This window comes from Electrona antarctica (genome assembly GCF_951216825.1).
Source record: "Electrona antarctica genome assembly, chromosome: 3".
Lineage (NCBI taxonomy): Eukaryota > Metazoa > Chordata > Actinopteri > Myctophiformes > Myctophidae > Electrona > Electrona antarctica.
The window spans coordinates 37,358,827-37,384,565 of record NC_136808.1 but is presented as its reverse complement, the minus strand read 5'-3'; the positions used below and the strand labels follow the sequence as shown (position 1 = coordinate 37,384,565).

Here is a 25,739-nt window from a genome sequence, read left to right as displayed (position 1 = left end):
CTACCACACCAACACAAATCGCAACACCAACAAGACATTGCTTAAGATCAGTCAGTAGTCTGTTCATCACCAGCTGTTACCTACTCAATAGCCAAGAACTGCAGAAACTACTTCAATTAAACAGTGTTACGTCACAGCCAGAAGCATTGTTAAGAGTAAAGAACTGCAGTAGTGGTGGATTCTTAACCACTTAAACCCTATATACTTAGACTGGGGTTCCTCAGGGCTCTATACTAGGGTCATTAGTATTCCCCCCCCCCCCCTCTCCAAATATCTTTGCGGAGCTTAAACATCGTCTACCCCCCCCCCCCCCTTGTCAGAATATGGACGCCAGGGTTCAAAAGGTTAATGAGTAGGTGTTAGTTAATTCATGGGGTTAAACACTGGTTTGTGAGCCCCGATGATGACGATGGTGTTAATCTCACCCGAAATCAGTCCAAAGCATCATCAACACTTCAGGATGAGTTAGAGCCGTTTGTCCACGTGTGCCAAAACTCCTGTCATCTCGAAAAGCATTCATCAGCAGCAATTTAAAAAAAAAAAAAAAAAAAAAATGAAAGTGACCAAAAAACAAAAAAAGATCTCCAATCTTTAGAACCAATCAGTCCTTGATCATAAAAAGAGCAAGCCTGTCGTTTCCTACTGGGTTGTGTCTCTTTCACTTCAATGTTCAGTCTTGTTGGAACTGCTCAGAAGATGCTGCGTTATGTCCGTCCGTCCAGGGGCTTTATGATGAACTGCTCAGAGGATGCTGCATCTCTCTGTCTGTCTGTCTGTCCCGGGGCTTTGTGAGGGTACACAGTTGTGGGGTCGAACTCGGGGTGCACCTATAGTCATTCGTGAACGTCCCAGATTTCGGACAGCAACGGGGGGAGCTTCTTGTCCTGCAGACGCAGCGCAAAAACCTGCTCCGAGTGGACACTGCTGAGTGTCCGCAGGCTCACCAGCTTCATCAGCATGCGAGGGAACATCAGGTGATCCTAAAGGAACCAATCAAAGGACAAAAACAACACAGCTTAACAGAAGTATATCAGTCAATTAAAGGTGAAGAAATGTGGATGAGTAGTAGACAATGTGTATATATATATATATATATATATATATATATATAAATAATTGTGTTTTTAATATTATATTGTTTAGACTGTGATGCTAGGTTCTTGGATTACCTCTGATCATAGATTACTGATGCACTACACTGTCTCTCTGCATTTATTAATACAGTATGTGTTTACCTTGCTTACTGTAAGTGGCTCTGGATAAAGAGTGGCTGCTAAATGGCTAAATTATAAATTGGATGAAGTAGGTCTGTTATCAGTTCCGAAGCAGGAAATGTCTTGCCCTGGGCATGTCATAACATTCTGCATCTACATGCTTGTGTTGTGAGCTTGTAGATCAGTTATTTTCTCTATGAATACAGTCGCCCATTGGAGTGCCTTGGGCACATTGTCAACTGGTACACTGCAAAACAGCAGCGTGAATTTACCTACTTTTCAATATGGAAACAATGTTAATTATGTTAAATATTTGCGATTAGGTGATGTAATAACTGTGACGAGCCTCTAGAGGGGGACAGTACATACGTTGGGTCTCTTGATCATGATGTAAGATCGAAGGGCATCAACGTACGGCTGTTGGAGCCGCTCCACCAAATCGTGATCCTGCACATTGGGCCGATCTGAAATGAACACATAAAAGGAATAAATAAATGGTAAATGGTGCATCTATATAGTGCTTTTATCCAAGGCGCTTTATAGATATACATTCACCCATTCACACACACATTCATACACCGATGGCAGAGGAAACCATGCACATCGGGAGCAATTAGGGGGTTCAGAGTCTTGCTCAAGGACACTTCGCCACCAACACCAGGGAGCCCGGGATCGTCCTGCAACGGGCGGATACCCCGTGGGTACCCAAGTTCAGGGGCGGACTTACCATTGGGCTAGGGTGGGCGGCGGCCCGGGGAATTTCAAATAATTTTGATTTAAAATTGTAAAGTATTGCAATCCAATTCAAGTGAGATTTATGTTTAGTTATTGTATATTTAGTATTATGGTTAAAACATTGCAAGCTTCTGCTCTGCTGTCTGCATTGCAGACAGTGACGCTGTGTTTTGGGGTAGCTGTGGAAACCCCTGCCAATGTCGCTGTGCATGGCAGCCTGCCATGCACAGCGATAGTGTCTGTCTGCCTTTCTCTTTTGGGGGGGCTGGGTACCCAAACATTACAGCGAAATTAAAACAAAATACCGCGCAGCCCAGGGGGGCCCTGAAATTTTGTCTAGCCCGGGGGCCCTTAGGAGGGTAAATCCGGCCCTGCCCAAGTTTGACGGATGGGAACGGGCGGAAAATATACTTTTATAAGTTAACGGGTGCGGGTACGGGCAGGACGCAACGAAACACGGGTGGGTGACCTTTTTTAATCAACAGTTTTTAATCAAGTTAAATCCGTCACATGCCCAAGGAATCGTCAGTGATGTCACATTACTGCAGAGTCCTTCATTAAGGCGTTCTGTTTCTGCTGCTGTGCTTCCCTGTGCTACTTCCTTGTTGCATAGCAGTGACATCACGGCCGAATCCTTGCTTCCTTGTAGCCTGTACTGTAGCCTATATTTTCAGGGATTATAATGCCAACATTCAACACAAGATGTAAAGCTAACCCAGGTAATGTTGGTAGGTAATGTTAGGTAAGTGTAAATAAAGTTAAAAAGATTAGCCTGATGAGTGATGACCGTGTTTGAAACAGCCTTGGATCAAGACGGTCGACTCATCAGGCTAATCTTTTTTTAATCATCCTCTCCTTGTTGATATATTATGCCATTTAGGTTGAGATCATGATATAACTTTATGCTGTGATAATAAGCAGCAGTAGCCTCAGTCAACTACATGTATTCCGTTCCGTGTGCAATGCACTGCCACCGCCCACCACCACACCACATGCGGTGTTGGTCAGATGAAATAAAATAAAGTCAATGATATCTATCGGTGCCTGTGATACGAACGGGTAACTGGGCAGGTAACGGGTCCATTTTTTGACGGGCGGGCGGATCTGGTTTCGAGTTTTATATAAATCACGGGTAATCACTACGCAATTCAGGTACCAGAAAAAAAAAAACTAACATCTTGGATTGCATCAGACAAGCAGGCCAGAGCCACGCTGGGCACAATATAAGCTGTAGAGTGCATTGCTGAAATTTGGCGGAAGTAGCGGGATTTTGGCGGAAGTACCGTTCAAGGAAATGACGTTGACGCTTTACAAATCTATTTACATTGTATCCGGGGGATATACATCTGACGGATGTTCCGGACCGACACTTCCGGCTATGCACTCTCTGCCTTATGTTGTGACCAGGCTTTTCTCTTCGCAGATGAGTAAAGCTGGGACCGAGGCTAGGTCAGAGCAGGCAAACAGTCTGCAAAATGTTAACCTACAAACTCACAATGAGTCGCGTTGCATTGTGAACTTGTGATGTAGAGGGAAAAAAAGACAGTCCCCTGGGGGATCCAGGGTCAACAAAGGTTTCAAGGTTACTTTATATATGCTTTAAGTTTAAGAATTTAAGACTGCTTTAAGTGATACCATACGGAAAATAAAGAATACTAAAATGAAACATCAATGGAATTTGTTCCATTTGTTAGCACAGCTATTCCCAGCTCTGTTCAGGTAGCTCATTGAGTAGAGCACTCGTCTTTGAACCACAGGGTTGTGGGTTCAATTCCGGGCACCACCAACTCAGCATGTATGAGATTTTAATAAGATGAAAAACGATATTTTTTAAATCATTGTGATGTCAATAAATAGGGACTTTGCACCGATTGGCTCGATCTACTACTTTTGCTATTCTTGGATTTGGATCCTGAACAGTAACAGTTTCAGACATTCCACCTGACAGAGACGACATTATTGAGGATTTCACTATGAGCTCTGACCTGCAGAGAAGATGTTAATTGCGATGAGCAGCGCATATTCAGCCTCGTCCAGGTGGAGGTCGTTCATTCCCTTGGAGAACTCAAAGATGGGGTTGATGAATTCAAACTGAAGCCCTGAAATGAAGAGAGAAGTAGAGATGAAGGAAGAGGCCCCGTGTCCGTTTCAGGAAGGAAATGTGAAGACGCAAATAAATAACCCTCCCCTGGAGTTTAGGAGCACTCAGCAGAGTGAAGCTTAATTTTTATTCCAGTCATATGGATGGTGTCAACATATAGGGGAACGAAAATATAGGGAAACTCACAAGAATGGTGTCAGAATATGACACCATTGTACGGCAAAAGTATCAAAATATTACATGTTACATGTCGCTGTCGGGAGGAAACCACCTAACTCCATTTTTGAGGTTTTTGATTTTAACTTATTTATTATTATTTTTTACATGAATCAATCCGCCTGGAAAGTAGCCAGCTTAGGTGATTCGGGCATCTGGTTAGGATGCCTCTCGGGCGTCTCCCTAGGGTGGTCCTCAAGGCATGTCCCACTGGGAGGAGACCCCGGGTAAGACCAAGGCGCAGTTGGAGGAAACACATCGACTCACTGGCCTTGGAACGTCTCGGGATCCCCAGGAGGAAGTCACTAATGTTGCCCTGGAGAGGGAAGTCTGGAGCTCTCTGGTGGAGCCGTTGTCCCGGTAAACCAATGAAAGTATTAAAAAGCGTTTGGGACAAGACCTATTAACTCCATTGGACCCTCACACTGTCTGCTAAAGCAGCTAACTCCCCCACACTCACATGCAAGTAAGTAATTGACCAATTATATAAAGTCACAATACCAACTTTGATGAACCGGTATTGCATTGTTTTAAAAATATTAGGTTTTCTCCATTTCCTGAAAAATGAACATTTTGCAGTTACTGTAGGTGGTTATAGAGATATGCTACTTGTATACAAAGTTATAAAAAAACTTTCATAAAAGCCATGTCAAATTAATGCAGACAAGACTAGTGGCTTGTTTGAATGCATTGTTTAGCTTCACAGGAGAAGATGTGGAAATGTGCACAGTTTTTTGATTGACAGGGAGCTTCCATTTTTAATGACTTTGGTGAAGAGGTACGTTCCCATTTCAAACCTTTTCATGCTACCATTTGATAAACCTCTAACATTTATCATTATCAGTCCATCTAGGTTCAACAGGAATCCATTAAGTTCCTTCCTTCAATAAAACTGTCTTTGATAATTATAAATGAGCTACAGATCAGGGTAGAGGACAGTATACTGCAGAACAGCAAAGGGCCTGGTTTTCAAGAACATCAGAGGGAGCTTCACTGATCTACAAGCGCCATTAAATTACTTTTTGAGTATGCACAGCTTTGTGTGTAGTGTGTGTTTGAGCACGTGTTTGTAGCACAGTTGCGTTTATAGCATGGAATGTGATGATTTGATTGGCTTATGTATGATGAATCTGATGTATGATGATACGAGCGTCCTCAGTCACTTCCTACGAGTGTGATTTTTTGATGACAGCAATTATGCAGACGATTTCAAACATTTTCACCAAAATAGCAGATCTATGAGCTTACACACCTGCTTTGGCGAAGTCCTCCTTGTTGTAGCTGAAGTCTTTCAGGAAGGTGATGCTCTCAATGGCTGGGTTGTATCGCCGAGACGTCTCCAGCAGCATTATCTGTGTGGACAAAAACATCTGGGACTGAAATATGAAATCTATATAGTAAGCATCTATATAGTATAGTTCTATAGTTCCAGAATATTACTATAGGGGTAAGGGGTTGACACTATGGCAGGTAAATAAAATGTTAGTGGGGGCATGTGGAGTTTGCTTTTTGAGTTGCCCAAACTGCAAGTGCACATTTTTTTTAAATGTTTTTTTTTGTGGATTTCGCCTTTTTTTTATATTTTTTATGGAGGGACAGACAGTAGGCTGACAGGAAATGGGGAGAGAGATGGCGAGATGACATGCAGTAAAGGCCACACAACACGAGATATATAGCATTAGCTAGATAGCTATAAACACTATTCCTGGTCGGTGGACTTCAAAATGAGATAATTTTTATTTTTGTATCATTATAAATATTATTCTCTGGTATCGGTATTTGATATCGGTATCAGCTAACACAGAAATTGGGGATCGGATTGGAAACAAAAAAAGTCGGGACATCCCCAATTTAAAATAACAAGTGCAAGACAGGCTAAGATGCATTATTTTTCTGTTTTTAATGAGAACGTCATTTTTGAATTGTTTTTTCTATACTCTATGGCCTTATAGATCAAAATATGTAAATTGTTCTCAGAAAATAAGCTCATAATGTGAATTCTATGGATACAAGGTTTCTGCATGGCAGCGACCGTATCATTGCTGCCGGGCAGAAACTTCTCATCTCCCTATTCTAAGTTTTTGTTTTTTCTTTCCTGTAAATTACGTCCTACTTTATCATACTACAGCATCAGACAAAAGCAACAAAAGTAGCAGATCCACAAGCTCCAAGCGCGGCGCGAAGCGACACGTTTTGAGCTTGTAGATGTGCTACTTTTTTTTTTTTTTAAAGAAATTTTTTTTGCGGCTTACGCCTTTTATTGGTTTTTGAAGGGACAGACAGTAGGCTGACAGGAAACGGGAGAGAGATGGGGGAAGACATGCAGTAAAGGCCGTGTCGGGCTCGGGAGTCGAACCCGCGGCACACTGCGACTGGATTACCAGTCGGGTGCCCAGACGGTTACGCCACCGCCTGGGCTAGATGTGCTACTTTTGCCCGTTTTTTTTTTTTTAATCCGGAAAAGTAACAGTTTGAGGTTTCCACCCGACAGAGACCATATTATCTTACTTCAATAGTGGAAGTCTTGAGCAGAGCGATCTGGTCCTCTCTGGTGAGCTCCAGGAAGCCAGGCAGCTGCTTGGCAAAGTCCACTATCTCCTGGACTGACATGATGGCCAGCTCAGTGAAGTGGGCGAAGCGCTGCTGACGCACCTCTCTGTTCTGTGGGTCCTGACTCAGTGGCCACGGCTGTTAGGAAGATTAAAACAAACAAAAAAATCACTTTTTAGATGCACCTGTATTGGCAGTGTTGCCATGAGTATTATAAGCGACTTTGGGCTAGTTTTTCTGTAATGTTGCTTGAAAATATTGGTAGTTGCGGGTTGCACTTTTTTGGGCTCGTTTTCTAACTCGGCGAGCTGTGAAAGCGAGCTTGTAGAATAGATCGTCCATTTCAAATAGCCAATATAGGGTTCAATTGCTCGCGTGGCCTGTGTAGTCACTTCTTTTTTTTTTTCTTTTTTTTTGTGGCTTTCACCTTTATTTTATATTTTTTATGGAGGGACAGACAGTAGACTGACAGGAAATGGGGAGAGTGATGGGGGGAAGACATGCAGTAAAGGCCGTCGGGATCGGGAGTCGAACCCGCGGCACACTGCCAGACTGGATTACCAGCCAAGGTGCCTGGACCACTGAGCCATGGCCCAGGCCCTGTGTAGTCACTTCTAATCTTTTCATAGACCTGGTTCGGCTGATTTCTCTCACAGTGCACACTCACTGTGACTTTTGGGCGGTCGATGAAGGACCTCTTGTTGCATTGCTTCTGCATGGACACCAGCTTCTCGATCATGTCCTGCTGCTGTGGAGCCAGAGAGACCGGCTCCGGAAGGGGCGTGGGGGACACGGAGGCCGAGGTGTGGGCCACCTCGTCCTCATGGGCCTTCTTCAGCTTCTTCACTCTGATCTGCTCCTCTGAGAGGACACCTGCAGCCCACCACAACACAGCCAGCACACACTCCATGTTAGCCATTATTCAATAATAGTATTAATAATAATAATAATAATAATAATATCTAGGAAGGTGTGGTTGCACTGACGCAAGTCGCAAGGAATCCACTGGGAACTGAATTCCGTCTTACAATTTCTATTGTGCTGAATATAAGACCTATATTTCCATTTTCCAATGGAAATATCCCATTTTTTAGGATAGTGTGTGAACCAGAAAAAAGTTAACAAAAAGCAGGTTCACTTTGCTGGCAAAGACATTCTTGGACCGAAAACAATAGTGTTGCCTATAGCAACCACACTAGTAATAATAATACAGACTTCACTGCTGTCCTTTCAGTCCAGGATCTACTTTAAGTAAAAAGATGTGCCCACAGAAGGCATGTTGCACACAGACATGAAAGAGGGATCAAGCCCCATGCCATACCCCAAGGCAGCATTATAAATGTTGCCTTTTCCTTACTCTTCTGAAATTGAGTCTTTGAGTGCAGCATTCATGTTGAAAGAAATGCTCTGTGTAGAAATCTATGCTGTATATCGTACCTCCGAAGCTTGATTACACATAATTGAGTTCACAATGTAGCCCCCCCCTCCCCCCCACCTCCCCTTCTCTCTCTGTCCCCCTCTCTCTCAGTCCAATGCCATTTCACAATTTCCTAACTGAATTTGATGAATCACACAATTGCTGATTAACAGACACTTGCAAATGCTTACTACATTATGAGAAAACTGACTTAAAGAACCACTTCGCCCCTTTTGTTTAGTACACAAGAAACACTTTCCTGGGGGTTGTGTGTTTTAATATGTGTTTTTAGATATTTTTGTATTTCAAATGTCTGATGATGCGTCAGACATTGGTCTCACTTCCTAACTGGACTACAAGTTGTCACCCCTCAACTCAACCTCCCCCTCTCCACAAGGAGGGGTAGTGCACCAAAGCAACGCTAGTCAAACACACAGACTTCATTATTTTTCTGGCCATAGAGTGCAAATTTCAAATTGTGCTACAGTTATCTACTACAAATATTAACATTGAGTGACTGCAGTTTCTTCCAACTGTGAAATGTCCCTTTAATAACTGCAACTGCCAATTTTCCCTTGACAACCATTAATTTGCCAGACTGATGTGCATTGATTGACAATTTCAGCCTCTGCCCCTCTCATTTTCTTTTCTCTGTACGTCTCTGTACAGTACAGTAAGATCTCGGGGCACGTTGGTAAGACGACTGGATAATGATCACTCACACTGCTCCAGCATGCCCGCCTCTCTGCACTTGCGCAGGCGGCACTGCTGGCACTTGCGTCGCATGTACATGTCCATCTCACAGCGGCCGTTGTTCTTGCAGGAGTACTGTGCGCTCTTGATGACGCTGCGTCGGAAGAAGCCCTTGCAGCCCTCGCAGCTCAGCACATTGTAGTGGAAGCCCGAGGCCTTGTCGCCGCACACGCTGCACACCTCGTTGCCCAGCATCTTGGGGGCAGGCCCCTTCTTCCTCTTCACCGGCTGACCATCTGTCACATATAGAAATGAGACAAAGTTGAGCGGTATGTCGAGACAAAGTTGAACGGTATGTCGAGACAAAGTTGAACTGTGTGTGGAGAAAAAGTTGAACTGTGTGTTGTGAAAATGGCATTTCCCCTAGTCTCGCGTAGCTAGACAACTATTCTGGAACAGCACCTCGCAAAATCTGAGTAAGGAAGCTGTTCTCTTTTTTTCTAAAATATATTTAAAAATATCTAAATTACAAGCAGCAAGCTATATATGCTTAGATTATTTCGATTTATATTAGGATACATTTGTGCAACTGTAATGACGAAAAGTAAGTGAGGAGGAGGCTTCACTTCCGGTTTATCGCTTACTCATGATCAGAGCTTCCATTCTCCAGACTGTATGATGGAAGCGTTGTGTTTATTAAGTCCAGATCAACACTCAGAGATACTGAAGAGTGGCCGTCAAATCTTGTATGTCATATGTACAGTAAATGGTAAAGTACAGTAAAGAAAATGTTGCACAGCAGATGAAACGAAATGAACGAAATTACAGTAACAACTTTTACTAGCCCTGGTGTCACATACCACAAAATACAAATATCTATCTACGCCCTGTAAGTAGACTTGTAGTAGTGTCGACTAGTAGACTACTAGTGGCTCTTATTTTGAAGAGTCCGTTTCGGTTGTAATCAACCTGCCATGACAGTTATGATGAGCTCTAGTCTAACCTCTAGTGCTCTAACCAAGTAAACAAGAACTAACCCACGTGGATTAAACACAAGCTTTTAGCCATATATAATTATGATATGAAAACCATGCATCTGTGACTTAAACAATGAACACACTTTGGAAATACGTTACACATGGAACCTCTGCAGCATTAGGTGAGCAGTTCGTTTTATCCGTGTCATGCTGGCTACGTAGAGTAGAGACGTTCCTCTGAGAACTAGCCCAAAAAGGTTATGTGCACCCCTGGTCATAGCACCTTTGACATGGGATTTCTTTTATCCCTCGCATCCCTATTTTGGGGTGAGCACTAGCTGAAAATAGCCAGGCGGAGAGGTTTGGTGTACAGGGAAAAAAGAGCAGACTAGGCAAGTACAGAGCCAAAGGTCAAGTTTACATAGTATTGATTGGTTAGTGATTAAACGGCTGAGAACACACATTTAAGTCATAAAACCTGGTACTTAAGACACGCAATATAGGGCCCTATAACTCTCGCCAAAATAAAACAGACAGTGTTTGACCCTCAGAATAAGGAGGCTAGGGTACATCTGGCATCTCGACAAAATAATAGGGTACGTTTGCTTTTTCTGTTTGGCTGTCTCATACTAACAAGGCCAGTAGCTGCAGAGCTTGCTGGCTGAAAAAGAGAAGTGAAGTTATTTTTAACTATGGCCGACGGCAATGATCACTGCTGCAGCATTTTTACACAATGAGCTTTGCAATTGGAATTTGTAACACATGCAAAGGACTGGAACCTAAAACTGGAATTCAAAACGTATTTAATGACCAAAACATTTTAACCATCTGTACGGTAGAGAATACTATTGTCTCTGTCAGGTGGAAACCTCATATGTCCAAGAATGCTACTGTACAGGATTAAAAAAATCAGACCAGTCTGAAGCAAATGGTGCAACAGCACCCCCTATTGGTACTCTAAACATCGGGACATAGTCACACAGGTTGGGACATAGGGACAAAGCTGTTCCTTGGAGCGGTTGCACCACTCAAAAATAATAATCATTAAAAAACGATTTGCACCGCGTTTCAAGCTTGCGCATCTGCTACTTTTGATGCTCGTTAATTTACAAAAAAAACAAAAAGTTTAAATATGAAGATAAGAGGTTTCTGCCTGACAGCAACAATATCATTTATCTCTGCAGTGGCTGGAGGTGGTCTCCTGCTCTTCCATTGAGACATTTAGATCCTGGTGCCTGGTTCACAAGAGGTACTGTAGTGTACAGCCTGAATGTCACACGTGCAATTTGCCCTCCTCACAGTAGGAACGCCACCTCCTTCATGGACACGAACCCCCGGCCCAACGACTGAAGTCAAGGAGAAGCTTCCTCAGCCATGTCCAGCCCCTAACAACATCTCGGGAAGAAACTAGACTATAGACTCCAGCTATGGACAACAAAGCTTGAAAATGACCCCCCTCCTATTGACATGGGAATCCCCCCCTCTGAAGACCTCCCTTCTGGCTCAGAAGCACCATGGGTCCGGTGGAAGACTCTCAACCGCCTGAGAACAGGAACGGGGCGATCAAAAGCTGCTATGGCCAGATGGGGCTACAAAACCGGCCCAACCATCTGTGAATGTGGAGAAGAGGACCATACGATGCAGCACTGCCTTGTCTGCCCTCTACTACCCAAACCTTGCAGCTTAAAAGATCTTGCAAAGAAATTGTCATCTAACCACATGCTTCAAAGACACGAAAAGAAGAAGAAGAAGTAGGATGACAGACATGGGACAGACTGCTCCTAACAATAAGATCCAGGTTAGAAGATGCCCTTCAAACTTCACTTGAAACCAGTTAGGACGAAACTCTGTATATCCATATTTCATTTCACTTTTTTTCCCCCTTAAATGAATGCCTAACATATGAAAAGTAGACCTAGAACACATACATTATTATACCTTTCACCCCCATATTTCCTGAAAATAAATACATTTGGACATATAAGGTTTCAACGCAACAGGTGATGACACACACACACACACACACACCTGTGTTGTGAGGCATGTCACATGACGCAGGGTCCAGCTTGATGTCCGTGGCCTCTACAGGCAGTGGGCTGCTCATCTCAGGCATGGTGTGGTGGGCGATGGCTGCTGCTGCTGCTGCAGAGAAGTCATCGGCCTGGGGTCGGGGCAGGACGTCCAACGACAGGAGAACGCTGTGCCTCACGTCCGCTCCTCTGCCGCTCTCCTCGGCGCCGAGGCAGTCCAGCTGCAGCCCTGAGGCCCCGTCAAACACCTTGCTGTCATCTGGGACAACAATTTTACAGTTTATGCATTTATCAGTGACTCTCAACCAGTGGTCCGGGGACCACCAGTGGTCCTTGAGGGGGTTCCAGGTGGTCCCCAGCTAAATGATGGAGAGTTGGTAACCAAATGGACCATTATAGATATTGAACTCTTGAGAGAGTTGCTCTTCCAGAGCAGATGCAGAGAGACTAGGTCAAGGCTAGGGCAAGTGCTACAGGCTGAGGTAGAGTTCATGGATTAAACCAAATAAAATTTAGCAATACAGCCAACCAGTTTTCTAAATTTGTTTTTTACTAAGTTTTTAACCTTTCCTTTTTATATATCCCGAGATCATTAGGGTTTTCTGGAAGGTTGTATTGCTAGTTTACTACTTCATTGCTAGTTTGACCACTTCAAATACTTTTTCATCTTAAACGTGTTGTAAGCTTGTAGATTCTCGGTGTGCAACATTCTTCCATGGAATACATGCAGACTCTTTGGAATCCAAATGACAAATCAGTCGTGGCGACTGAGAACTTTAATCCACGGGAGTCTGAAGAGGAGAGTCTTCAGACTACAGAACAGTGAACACCTCACTGTCATTACGGTTATGATCTGATACAACAATAGCATACCATCAAATATCTTATCAATTGAATAATAGGCAGGCCCCTGTCATTGAACAAACACTCAATAGCAATAATTACTAGGGGAATATAGAGAACTCTTATTTTAACAATATATTGCGTCCTCCATTAAATATCCAACAGCCAGCAGTGTAAACAATAAATTAATGGCTTGTCCATTTACTGTACAGTTGCATTTATTAGCCTATATTTTGATTGAAACTAAGCCCTTCATAAATATGAAAATAAAGACTTGCACTAAAAATCTAACTCATGCCTAAAACAAAAAAAACCTGCATATCAACACTGTATATTCTAAATAGCAACAAAGGCATAAATTAAAAAAATATTTAAATGCCCTCCATCTCGCATATAAAAGAAAGACGTTTAAATAAACAGCAACAATATAATTTATCTCTGCAGTGGCTGGAGGTGGTCTGCTGCTCTGAGAGACATTTAGATCCTGGTGTCTGGTACATACAGGTATATAATACAGGTTTAGAAGGCATTTGTAGAATTGGCCTCAGGTCTTAACCCATTCTACAAGCTTGTAGATCTGCTATTTTTGAGTGGTGCAACCACTCCAACAAACAGCAATGTCCGTGACGTTCACCTATGTGCATGTTCACCTATGTGCATGTTCACCTATGTGACCACTATGAGCACGAGTACCAATCAGTACCAAGAGTGGCGCTGTTGTGCCAGAAACAGAGAGAGATAGTGCTGCACTGCTGCCTGCTAATGAGAGACAGAGAGAGAGAGAGAGAGAGAGAGAGAGAGATAGAAAGGGGGGGGGGGGGGGGAGTTGCACCACTCAGTTCACACGGGTGTGATTTTTTTTATTTTTATCCCACGAATTTCCAACCCATTTTTTCACCCAGTGTCAATTATCTAATGTAATCCTGGGCGCTACACTTCCTCTGCCAACCTGGGTGGGCAGCGAACTGACCTCATGCTTCCTTCTATGCATGAGGAGTCCAAGCTGCTTCTTTTCACCTGACAGGGGGGAGTTTCCCCGGCCGGACGTAGCGCGTGGAAGGAACACGTTATTCCAACCAGTTCCTTTCCCTTCCATCAGGCACCCCGGCTGGCCAGGGGGAGGTAGTTTAGAGACCAGGATTACTGCATGTTTTTTGTGAGGGTACCTACCCTAGGGGACACGGGGAGAACGTGCAAACTCCACACAGAAAGGCCCGCCAACCCCGCCTCGGGTATGGGCACGGATGACGCGGAGGAGAGAACACGCCCCCAGCACCCACAGTGTCCCCAGCAGGAATCGAACCCAGGAGACAGCACTACCGACTGTGCCACCGTGCCCCCTGGATCTGCTATTTTTTTAAATCTTGAAAATGTGGTGCAAATCTTTGAATATATATTCTTTCAGAGCGAACGTTTTTAACTCAAATCTTTGCTTCTGGAGGGTCCCTGGAACAACATATTTTCAGATGGGGGTCTGCGGCCAAATACAGATAATTCCAGGGGGCCTTGACATGAAAAAGGTTGAGCACCACTGACATAGAAACAGAGGTTTTGCTGAAAACTTTTAGGATTTAGAAGCCTTAGAAGACTTAGAGTGGTTCTCTTCCTATCTCACCGACCGGACCTACCAGGTCTCCTGGAAAGGTCTGCTATCATCCCCCCGAACCCTCCAAACTGGGGTCCCACAGGGATCTGTACTTGGTCCCCTCCTTTTCTCACTGTACACTAAATCCCTTGGCACTATCATCTCTGCTCACAATATATCCTATCACTGCTATGCCGATGACACACAACTGTTTCTATCCTTCCCCCCCTCTGCCACCCAGGTGGAAGAGCACATCACTGCATGCCTGGCTGACATCTCACAGTGGATGTCCTCCAACCACCTCAAGCTGAACCCAGACAAGACTGAGCTTCTCTTCTTCCCAGCTAAGTCCTGCCCTATGCGGGAGCTAACTATTTCCGTAGACAACGCCCTGGTAACGTCTGTCCCAACAGCCAGGAACCTTGGTGTAGTCCTGGACAGTGAGCTCTCGTTCAAAACTCACATCACAGCTGTCACTCGATCCTGTAGGTTCACACTATAACATACGACGAATTAGACCGTTCCTCACCCAGGAATCAGCCCAGCTCCTAATCCAGACAACAGTCTTGTCAAAACTTGACTATTGTAACTCCCTCCTCACTGGCCTACCGGCATGTGGACTTAAGCCTCTCCAACTGATCCAAAATGCCGCAGCTCGCTTGGTCTTCAACCAGCCAAAATTCTCACATGTCTCCCCCCTGCTCCGCTCCCCGCACTGGCTCCCGGTCGCTGCCCGCACAGAATACAAAACTCTGATGTTGGCATTTAAAGCAACCAAAGGTACGGCTCCCCCATATCTTGCAAGCATGATTGAACCCTACAAACCCTCCCGTGCACTCAGATCAGCCAACGCAGGGAAGCTGGAAGTAGCCTCACTAAAAACGCCGGGACAACTCTCCACACGTCCCAAACTCTTCTCCCTTCTGGCCCCAAAACTGTGGAATGCACTTCCCGTTGCAATCAGAACTGCAGCATCACTCCCGATCTTCCGCCGTAGTTTGAAAACCCACCTTTTCAGACTCCACCATGGCCCATAGCACTTACCCTACCCCCATAGACAGCACTTTTTAGACTTAGATAGCATTTGAAACAGACTTATAGCATGTCATGTAGACAGCACAATAACAGTACAGCATAGTATAATATATATGTATAGTGTCATTATATAGATATGTTCTAGTTACGTTCTTAGCTTACGCATGTTTCTTGATAAATGCTTTTTATATATGTGATGTAAACCCATGCTTTTTGTTCTTGCTTAATGTAAATCGCTCTGGATTAAGAGCGTCTGCTAAATGCCTAAATTGTAAATTGTAAATTAGAAGCCGGTCTAAATGGGTTAAGGAAGTAGACATGATTCTTGTAAGTCGCTTTGGATAAAAGCGTCTGCTAAATGACTGTAATGTAATGTAATGTCTTACCAGGACCAACATCTGGGATATCAGTCACAGTCAATGTGGACATCTTCTGCACAGCAGCTTGTCATTACGAAATCAACCTAAACCTGCACAGGAACATATTATTATTATTAAAATATACTATATACAATACATGGTATACACCACACAGTGTTGACTACATTGAGGCATGGCCAAGATAAAGCGAATGGGTTAAAAGCAGAAATGAAATTGGTCATGTGTCACATATGTGGACTTTCTTTCAGGAAAGAGGAAACTGGTGTGGATGTACTGGGTTACTGTATGCCAGACGGTTATAAAGGAAATCTACAAAAATGTACAATATCACTCCTAAAATGTGGTCAAATGTCAGTAGAAAGAGGACGTGAGACTCGTGAGATTAAGTCAGTTCTGACTTAATCTCACGAGTCTCACGTAGACAATTTACAAGGGCTGCAATAGTTAATTGAACAATGTTTTTTTAATCGACTCATTGATATAAAGAAGTTAGTTGTCAGTGCATGAAATATAATCTTTATCCTAACACAAAAATCATTTTAACATCATTGACCGTCTCATCCTACATAATGTTCAAGGGCTGGTGGAGAAGCTTTTCATGGGTGTAGAGCAGAGGTTCCTAACCACCGGTCCGTGGACTAATGCCGGTCCGCGGGACATTTACCACCGGTACGCGAGAAGGGAATTCCAAGTTTTCCCCAACGTGAATCTACAACCTTGCATCACCAGGATTTTCCAAACAGCGTTGCATGCGGTAGGTAATACAGAATTGTGTGATGTGTCACCTAATGAACTGATACGGGACACATTTTGTTCCATATTTTAAGGTTGGGAATAAATATGAATGATGGGGCGATTTATTTGACAATTCTGCTCGCACTCTGCTCTCGTTGCCGTCTGTGTTACTTACTGCCTGGGGCAGCTGTTATGAAAACCATAGTTATGGTGAGAACCTGGTGTCTGAGAATGGGCTCAGGCTCAGCTGCAGCTCATTGGCTTATTTACGCTACGTCACGCTGCCACTCAAGTCATTACTGGCCAATCACAGCGCATCTTTTCCGGGACTTATCAGACCCGAACATGCGCTCTGTGACGACGCTCGTGCTTCGCAAGGAATCTCGGGAAAATGTTGCCCTCCCTTGAGCACATACGCTCCAGAGCCGGAAAGGGCGTCTACCTTTATATGTCTATGGGCTCAGAAGTCAGAACAGTTGGCATTACCTATTTAATCACCCAATCATTGTGATAAGGTGAACCATGCCGATCTGTGAACATTTTATGCCGTCAGCCGGTCAGTGGTAAGAAAAAGGTTGGGAACCCCTAGTGTTGAGGACGACCAGATACAATGCACTAATGCAGACACAAGGAGTTAGGGGTATGAGTATAATGAGCTTGGCTTTGAAATACACCGATTTGATCAGACACGCCCATAACTGAGGAATCCCTGAGGGCAGAGGGGCTACGAGGGCGAGGGGACTAGAATAGCCTGAATGGGATCCGTTGTAGATCTGTTCTTTTTGGCAAGAGACACCCTTGTGTGAGTGTAACCTTTTGAAAGCGACATCATAGCTTCCTGGTATAACATTCCCAAACATTACTCATCATCCACACATGGCTTCAAACAGAAACAAATATCCTTAGATTGCAGCTACTTAAAAATTCTGTGAATGCGGCTGACTCTGGCTGCTCAATAGGCTAAATAAATTAATATTTTTTAATCCATTAAAACCGGGAAACAATTTGTGTTATTTTAGATTTTACCTAGTATATATATATCGTCTGTCGGGTGGAACCAAGTGAAAACCTCACATTTCCCAAACTGTTATTTTCAGGGAAAACAAAGAGGTCCAAGGCACTCTGCTACAGTAAAAAAGCCTTTATTTAACACTTCCTGTGTCCAAAACGTCCACAGACGTCCTGGGAATTACCGCTATGCCACCGTGCCCAGGACGTCTGTGGACGTCTTTGAAAAAAAGAAGGAAAAAAAAGACAAAAATAACATTGGGCACCCTGGGTCACTATTTTGACCCAGGGTGCCCAATGTTATTTGTCTTTTTTTATTCTTTGCCATGTTAAGCGGCATGGCAAAGAGCATTCAAATGTTTTGTCTGTTATTTTCAGGATCGTTATTTGGCGAGGTCTTTTTTGATAGCAGATCCAACAAGCTCACATGAGCTATTTTCAAATACGTATAGAGGGTTAAAGTGGTTAGATTGATTTTGATGCTATATTAACATTTTAGCATGGCCGGGTGTGATGCTCCGCTCCCTCGGAGGGACTGAGTGAGGCTGAGATCAGTCATAATTTAAGGTGCATACCAGTTAAAGGCCTCGTGGGGCCCCTGAGGAATGCTACTTAACAAGGTAAGTTTCATAGAATCCCAAATACCAGGTAAAATTCAGTCAAATCAACTGTTAAGCCAATGCACATGCTCACAACAATGTGATGCATGATGAGCTTGTTATAGCCTGTGTACATCTGCTATGGAAACCCAAAAGGGTCATATTTCACATCATGAAGCAGGTCCAATTGGTTAGTTAAATTAGTGCTGAGGTTTTTACTACGTACTCTGAAGAGCCCTTGTTTTCATATAGCAGCTGTTATGTGAAAACCGTATATTATTTTTGTATATTAGGCAGTACAGTTGTAATGCACTGCAGCAGTGTATGTTGATGTTAATAAGAATTGAACATTCTCACAATAGGAAGGCTAGATCTATACCATTAATTTATTTTGGTTTACAAAATGTACATAGACGTTTAAGTCTGAAGGAGAGCAATTATGCACAGCACGCATCACGTTAAAGCACTTTATAATAATACAAAAAAGGAGTTCATAACATATTGTTGACGGCTTGTACTAACTGATGATAAAGTAGGCATTAGCAGTATTAGCCCATGAAATCCGGGAAAGCATCAGTGTCATTTTAGATTTTTGGGTTGGCTATTCAAAAATAGCAGATATACAAGCTCACAGCGTGTCACTTTGTGCCGCGCTGCAAGCTTGTACATCTGCTATTTTTGATTTTTTTTTTGTCTTGAAAAGTGTGAGGACTACGTGTTTCCAACAGGACAACCTTTGTTTACATATGCATTGAAGAAAAAGGGTTAAAAAAGGAAGGATCTCGAAAGATGAATAAAAACGCTGGCAGTAGAGTAAGTAAATAATTACTTAATACCTGGCAGTTAATGTGTTCCCGCCCTATTTTGGGGCGGGAACCCCTTCTGGTGTTTTAAGCATTATGTTATACTTTAGCTATTGAAAAATAGCAGATCTAAAAGCTCATAGCGCGGCACCGAGTGCCGCGCTACGAGCTTGTAGGTCTGCTATTTTTGAAAAATCGTGAAAATGTGGTGCAAATCTTTGAATATATTCTTTCAGAGCCAAAGTTTTTAACTCAAATCTTTGCTTCTGGAAGGTCCCTGGAACTACATATTTTCAGATGGGGGTCGGCGGCCAATTACATATCATTTTTGGGGTCTTCGACATGAAATATTGAGCACCACTGATATAGAAACATGGGTATTTCAGAAAACTGTCAGGATTTAGAAGACATTTTTTAAATGTTGACGTCAGGCCTAAATGGGTTAAAGAAAAATATTTAAAATTGAGATACTGTATCGTATCAACAGCCTCATCTTCAAACATGTTTCTGCACAATTCAGATTTCAGAGCCATGTCTCTGCAGATTGCATGAAGCTACAGCTTAAAGTACTTCTCTCTCCCTTGCGGTCCCGCAAAGAACCCCAACTCAGTAGGCCTAGAACGCTGCACTGACTGCACAGTGCAACACTTTAACCTGATTTACAAAATGATAATGTAGGTCAAACTGAAATGGGCGATCCATGTTATTCTTTTTGCGGCCATATCTTCAAGCAATCTAAAAACAAACTGTAGTAACTGTAGTAATTGTGTAGCTTAATTTAAAGAAATGTATTTTGTCTGTAGGCTATTCTGGCATGAAATCTCATATGTCCAAGACTGTTACGTTTCAGGATTCAAATTCAAAGAGTAAAAGTTCTAATGCATTGCCTGCTTCTCTCCAGGTTTCGATGCATGTACATCTGCGGCGTTTTATGCTTTTGTGTGACGCTGTAGTATGATCAAGTAGGGCATTAATTTACGAAAAAACACAAAACGTTACAATAAGGAGGTTTCTGCCCGACAGCAACAATGAAAAATAGAGTGGTAAAGAATTTTGATTCATTGTTGTACTTTTAGTATAAATAATAAATAAAAAAATAGCTTGACTAATCGGCAAGATGGATAGTTTCAGCCCTACTGTCTACTACTGTATGTGCGTTTGAACTTACCTCTGAAGTATTGTATTCTTATGGTCTATTCATTGTGTCCATATGAGAGACCACAGACTCACTGATTCTACATCCTCCTCCTCATCATGCTGACAGCAGGACTGTATGGCTCATGGGCCTTGGAGGAGATGATGATGCCCAGACACAATGGAGGAAACGGTACAAAGTATAGTGGACAGAGGACGTTTAGGAGGGAGTCACTACCATCTTGAAGAGAGCAATCAGAGAACAAGAGGAGAGGAGCAAATCCCTTTCTACAGTTGTCCTGTGGGAGACCAGAGAAGAAGCAGAGACGGAGCAGAAAGAGGGGTGAGGGGGAGGGGACATGAAGGGAGGGGGGAAAAAAGAAAAACGGGAACACAAGAGGTTACCATCGGTCGTTTGCACGGCTCTGAAATCCCCACCGGCCTTCCATGGTGCTGCACACTGAGTATTGCCAGGTATTGCGAGAGAAATAAGTCTATGAAAACAAGCCCAATAGAAGGGATTACAAATTGAGCGCTTTACAAATGTGCGTGTAGACACATTCATACTAATTTCCTAGACATCAAAATGTTTGAGAACCACTGGTTTAAAACAACATTGGGAATTAAGCCCAAATAAGCAAATGCACTTAAAAACAAGCCAAATAAATCCTGCAACCCGCAACTACCAATATTTAGAAGCAACTCTACAGAGAACCAAGCACAAAGTTGCTTATAATAAGCAGCAGACATGGCAATAGCAGTGGTGCAGCCTTTCCTGTTTGAGTGTCTAAGCAGACCTTTTTACACAAACACCCACACCACTCTACTGGGTGAAACAACCCCGTCTCCACAGTGAAATAACTTAGAATTATTATGATCTACAGTTTTACCTCTATGCGATGTATTTTACCTATGCTACCAGACGATCAGTGGAGTCATATCAGATCTATAATCTCAAACGTGCCAGACTGCAACACGCTGTGAGCTAGTAGATCGGCTATTTCTATCTAAAAGTCAAATATTAGTAATTATTTGGCCTGCTTTGTCTATATTACATTATACATTTTGAGCATTGGTACTGGTGGTCATTGTCAGTTCATTCTTATACACTTTTTGCTAACAAAAGAGAACAGAAATGTAATTTGTGTTTATATGTTCAATGTCAAAAAGACACTAACATCATGAATCTTAAATCAACCAAGATGTCAGGATGGTCAGTGAATGTTCCGTGACAGAGCCCCAAACAGCCCTTCCACCAATCAGGGACATGTTGAGCACAGCTGTCCACATCACTGGCCTCTGCTGTCTTCTAAACTGTCCGATGGGGGGGTCACAGAGTCCAGGTTCAAAAGAGGCCTTTTTATTCACACTGAGAGGAAGCTATAAAATCAATATCCCTTCAAACTCAAACAGCCAAACACATTTCACAAATATGTGTACAGGATGAGTATTAATACTGAATTGAGTGAATTAAACTCTCATCACCTCCTTTCAACAGCCATTATTCCACAATTTCCTTTACTCCTAGTATTAATTTCATACTAAGTGTAGAAAGGTAATTGTGAAATATTGGCTGGAATATTGGCTTCAACTCTCATCATCTCCTTTCAACAGCCAATATTCGACAATTTCCTTTCTACTCTTAGTATCAATTTAATACTAAGTGTAGAAAGGTAATTGTGCAATATTGGCTGTTGAAAGGAGGTGATGAGAGTTGAATTCACTCAATTCAGCAATTTGATTCATTGAGTTATTATTTTTGTCTAACTCTGGGCTGGTTCTGCCTATGATGACCTAAAGTAACCCTACACTGTCATTTTCTATCCAAGTCCAATGTTCTGTACAGCTTATCAGTGAACTACCTTTGTCCAGGGAGCCGCTTCATACAGCTGAAAATTAATCCAACATAAAAAAGGTCTTCATATGACAGGTTATAGTCGTGTAAGGGCTGCCAGTGCCAACTATCGGTCCCTATGCAACTCCTTGCAACAAAACGGTTGAGAGTAGCAACCATTGAAGCAACCATTGAATTGAATCACTTGGGTCGACTTGCTTCGACATGCGCCGGCGTGCAACCGGACATATCACACCACCGGGACGAACGCTAAAACCGTTTCGATGATGCATCTCGACAGATTGGTGTGGTTTGGGCATTAGGCACATAAAAATACAGACATAATTCTCTATATCTATCATTTTTGCCAAATGTTCACCCCAGAATAGGGAAGCTAGGGTTCATGATAATGATTAAATAAGCAGACGTGCCGCGTGCGACTGACTTTAAATAGATCAGTGGTGGAAAAAGTACTCACATTTTTACTTAAGTAAAAGTATCAATGCTGCAATGTACTGTGGATATACTCTGTTACAAGCAAAGGTCCGAAATTAAAATTGTACTTGAGTAAAAGTGAAAAAGTATTTGATTGGCATCAAAATGTACTTACATTACAAAAAGTATAAGTACTCATAGTTGTTCAGAATGTCCCATTTCAATGTATAACAATATTTTGAAAATAACTGATCTACATAGATGATCTCTTTGTGACGCATTGTGAGCTTAAGTAGATCGGCTATTTTCAAATGGCCAAAATGTATAGGGCTGAAGTGGTTAATGTATGTTTTGTAATAATAATCAAAATCTACAAAGTAACTAGTAAATACGTTTTCACATAATTGTAGTGGAGTAAAGAGTAAAAGAGTACAATATTTGACTCTGAGATGTACAGTACAGTACTTAAGTAAATATCCTTAATTACTTTCCACCACTGAAATAGATATACCGTGTTTGCACAGGAAATTCCCCCAATGCAGAAAGCATCTAGTCATTAAGAATTAATGGGTGGAGACTGGGAAGTGTGCATTTCTTACAATCTCACACAATCACCGGATGTAGCTTTCCTATAATGCTGTATTCAGCATCAACAGTGTGTGAATCCATGAGTCAAGCTTTTTTGTCATCATATGGGGTACAACAGTATAAAATACAACTTTTTCGAAAACAGCCGATCTACAACATCAAAACGTGCCGCTATTGTTGACACCATTGTACAACTAAGTATAACATATGGCTTAATAAGACAAGTGGTTAATCAAACTAATCAATCTAGTTGACTTGGAAGGAAAATCAATTACAATGTTTCGTGTTGATTCGTTGACATATTACAAAATTAAAAACAATACAAAAACATGCTTCAAGATCATTTGATTCATCAAAAAAAGTAATACATAGAAGGTAATAGCTAAAGAAATTAATCAATAGTCCTACACACACTACATTGTCTTTTTGTTCTGAATAAGAACCAAAGTTCCCAGAAACACAATCACAAAACAAAAGCAAGGCCATGTGACTGTGTCGTGGAATGAGTGACATCCCCCTGGTCAAGTTAAGTTGACACTAGCAGGCCCAGAAGAGTCCTCGTTTCGCAATCCTCTCTGGTCGTATAAAAACCACTGGTAACTGGTTCCCAAACAGTGGGTCGGAATTTGGAACCCATTTTTGTGTCACAGACCAATTTTCATGGGTCACGACTAGAGTAAAAATCCCATTGATCATACAACAGCTTCACACAAAAACATCAAAAGTAGCAGATCCTTAAGCTCGAAATTTTGAGCTACATTTGCAGTTTTTTTTTAACTTGAATCCTGAAAAGTAATAGTTTTGGGCATATGAGGTTTCCAGTTTCCACCCGACAGGGACGACAGTCACGACATGCAGTCACTCATGGACCCTTTATTATTATTGTAGTAGTACTAGTAGTCGCCGTCATCTCTTGTACCTCCAATCCATTCTACACTGTATAATCCTCAGTGTTCAGTTAACTCTGACAGTGTACCTCTCTCTCTATGGCTCCATTTGGTTCTATTTGTACAACTGTTAGAGTTGACAGTAACAGTCTCTGGACCCACCAGTGAGTAACGGTGACATAATCCATGTTTACTGATCCATAACCTTCCTAAGTATAAACACCACCACACCACACACTGTAACTCTGACAGCATACTGAAATGTAACCAACTCTGTACTGAGCATTTTACTGTTTAACTGCACTTCTGCAAAGGTTTAGCCTAACATTAGTTCACAGACTTCACACATTTGTATCACACTATTGTATTTACACTCTACCATACCGATGCACTAGTTATTAACAACGCACGCTATCATACAGATTGGTTAAGATTACATTTTTATGTATTAGCATAGTTAAAATAACGTCCCTATTGCAGCTTTAACATGAGCCAAGATTGTTACCCAACAGGTACGTTGGGTATTGAATTTGTTTAGACGTAAATGCAGTAAATTAATAAATACAAGTACAACATCAAGAAAAATGTTGCTGTTTTGTTTCTTTTTTGCTTTGTTGGGATGTTATACAAAATTCAGACATTAAAACCTAGCCAGTACAAAACAAGTAACTTACAAAAGCAAATAGCACAATCAAATGAAAACACATAGGGAAACAGTTGTTTGCAACCATAGCCAACAGTAATGTTCTTGCATTACTGTTATAGTTTACAGTACACACTTTATTCACATACTCACACACTCCGTCTCCAATGTGTCAACTGTTATTAACGTGTTACAACCAGCTAGACGTGTTTGACACACATACACAGACAAGTGAGCGTAAAATGACAACGACGTTAAATGAATGCATTATACGCATCATTATTATTATCGTCATCATCATTAATAGTAATAATTATTATTATGTATTTGTGCCACGCTATAAACAAGGCCAGCAGCAACTGACGTTTGTTAGCATTTTAGCATGAGAGACAGACAGACACACACACACACACACACACACACACACACACACTCTCTCTCTCTCTCTCTCGCTCGCTCTCTTCAATACTGAACTGACAAGCTAACATTGTTAGCTCACGCACTTTGTAAAACGCAAACTAACGACAGAACGCTGTTTAGTTATGTCACTCACCTATTAGGGGCTGGTTGGCGGCTTTTGACGTCCAGTTTGTTGACGAACACGATCGTAGCGTCCGCCCGTCCGGTCCAGCGGCGGCTAGTGACTAGCATAGCAAGCTAACTAGCCAACATTGGCATCATCATGTGACCAGTGTTGCCAGATTACGGGAGAAAATAAGCAACCTAAAAAAACAAGCCCCAAAGATCACACTTCATGGCTGGGGCCCGGTGCGGTTGAAAAAACATTTTGTAATTGGTAGGCCTATAAGCTATTTTTAACAACACAGATCTGAAGCTGGGTTTCCTGGCACAATTCTTTTTAGATGGCGTCCGTGGACAAATAAATATGAATTTGGGGGTGACGGGGTCCTTCTGGTTTAAACGACATTTAGGATTAGGAAGCAATGAGCCTTGTGTTGAACTCGTCTGTAGTATACCATGGTCTGTACTCTACTGTGTACTTTCCTGTGCTTTTTATGTAAACTGTTCGTTCAATCAATCAATCAATCAATCAAAGCACAAAACCAAGCAGACATGGCCATAGATATATGGACATGGCAACACTGTGACTGGAAACTGTTGACTTCACTGTGTTTCCGGCTCAAGCCTTCGTCACACGACGGTGTCGCGCGTAGAAAATAACCGATCTACAAGCCCACAACGCCTCGCGCGGAAGTGACGCTTTGGTTTGGTGAGCTTGCAGATCGGCGGTTTTGTATGCGCGACACCGTCGTGCGAAGGAGAATAACTTTTAATG

The 25,739-nt window shown here is 42.4% G+C and overlaps 1 protein-coding gene across 1 annotated transcript; it reads right to left on the bottom strand.

Moving 5' to 3' along the window:
* Positions 1-321: 321 nt before the first annotated feature.
* On the bottom strand, positions 322-25,128 carry nr1h3 (nuclear receptor subfamily 1, group H, member 3). The gene is made up of 11 exons (XM_079496174.1): positions 24,996-25,128; positions 20,090-20,354; positions 15,783-15,865; positions 11,932-12,192; positions 8,956-9,222; positions 7,484-7,689; positions 6,775-6,954; positions 5,519-5,618; positions 3,935-4,048; positions 1,584-1,678; positions 322-980 (listed from the first exon to the last, which is right to left on the bottom strand). The coding sequence occupies exons 3-11, from the start codon at positions 15,823-15,825 to the stop codon at positions 834-836; spliced, it is 1,413 nt and encodes a 470-aa protein (XP_079352300.1). The 5' UTR covers positions 15,826-15,865; positions 20,090-20,354; positions 24,996-25,128; the 3' UTR covers positions 322-833.
* Positions 25,129-25,739: the final 611 nt, after the last annotated feature.

Excerpts from the sequence above, each read along its gene's own strand:
- nr1h3 (XM_079496174.1), bottom strand. The coding sequence starts at position 15,825 with ATGTCCACATTGACTGTGACTGATATCCCAGATGTTGGTCCTG. Across the intron at positions 12,193-15,782 it reads TATCCCAGATGTTGGTCCTG|ATGACAGCAAGGTGTTTGAC; the intron begins GTAAGACATTAC and ends TTGTTGTCCCAG. Across the intron at positions 1,679-3,934 it reads AATTAACATCTTCTCTGCAG|ATCGGCCCAATGTGCAGGAT; the intron begins GTCAGAGCTCAT and ends TGTTCATTTCAG.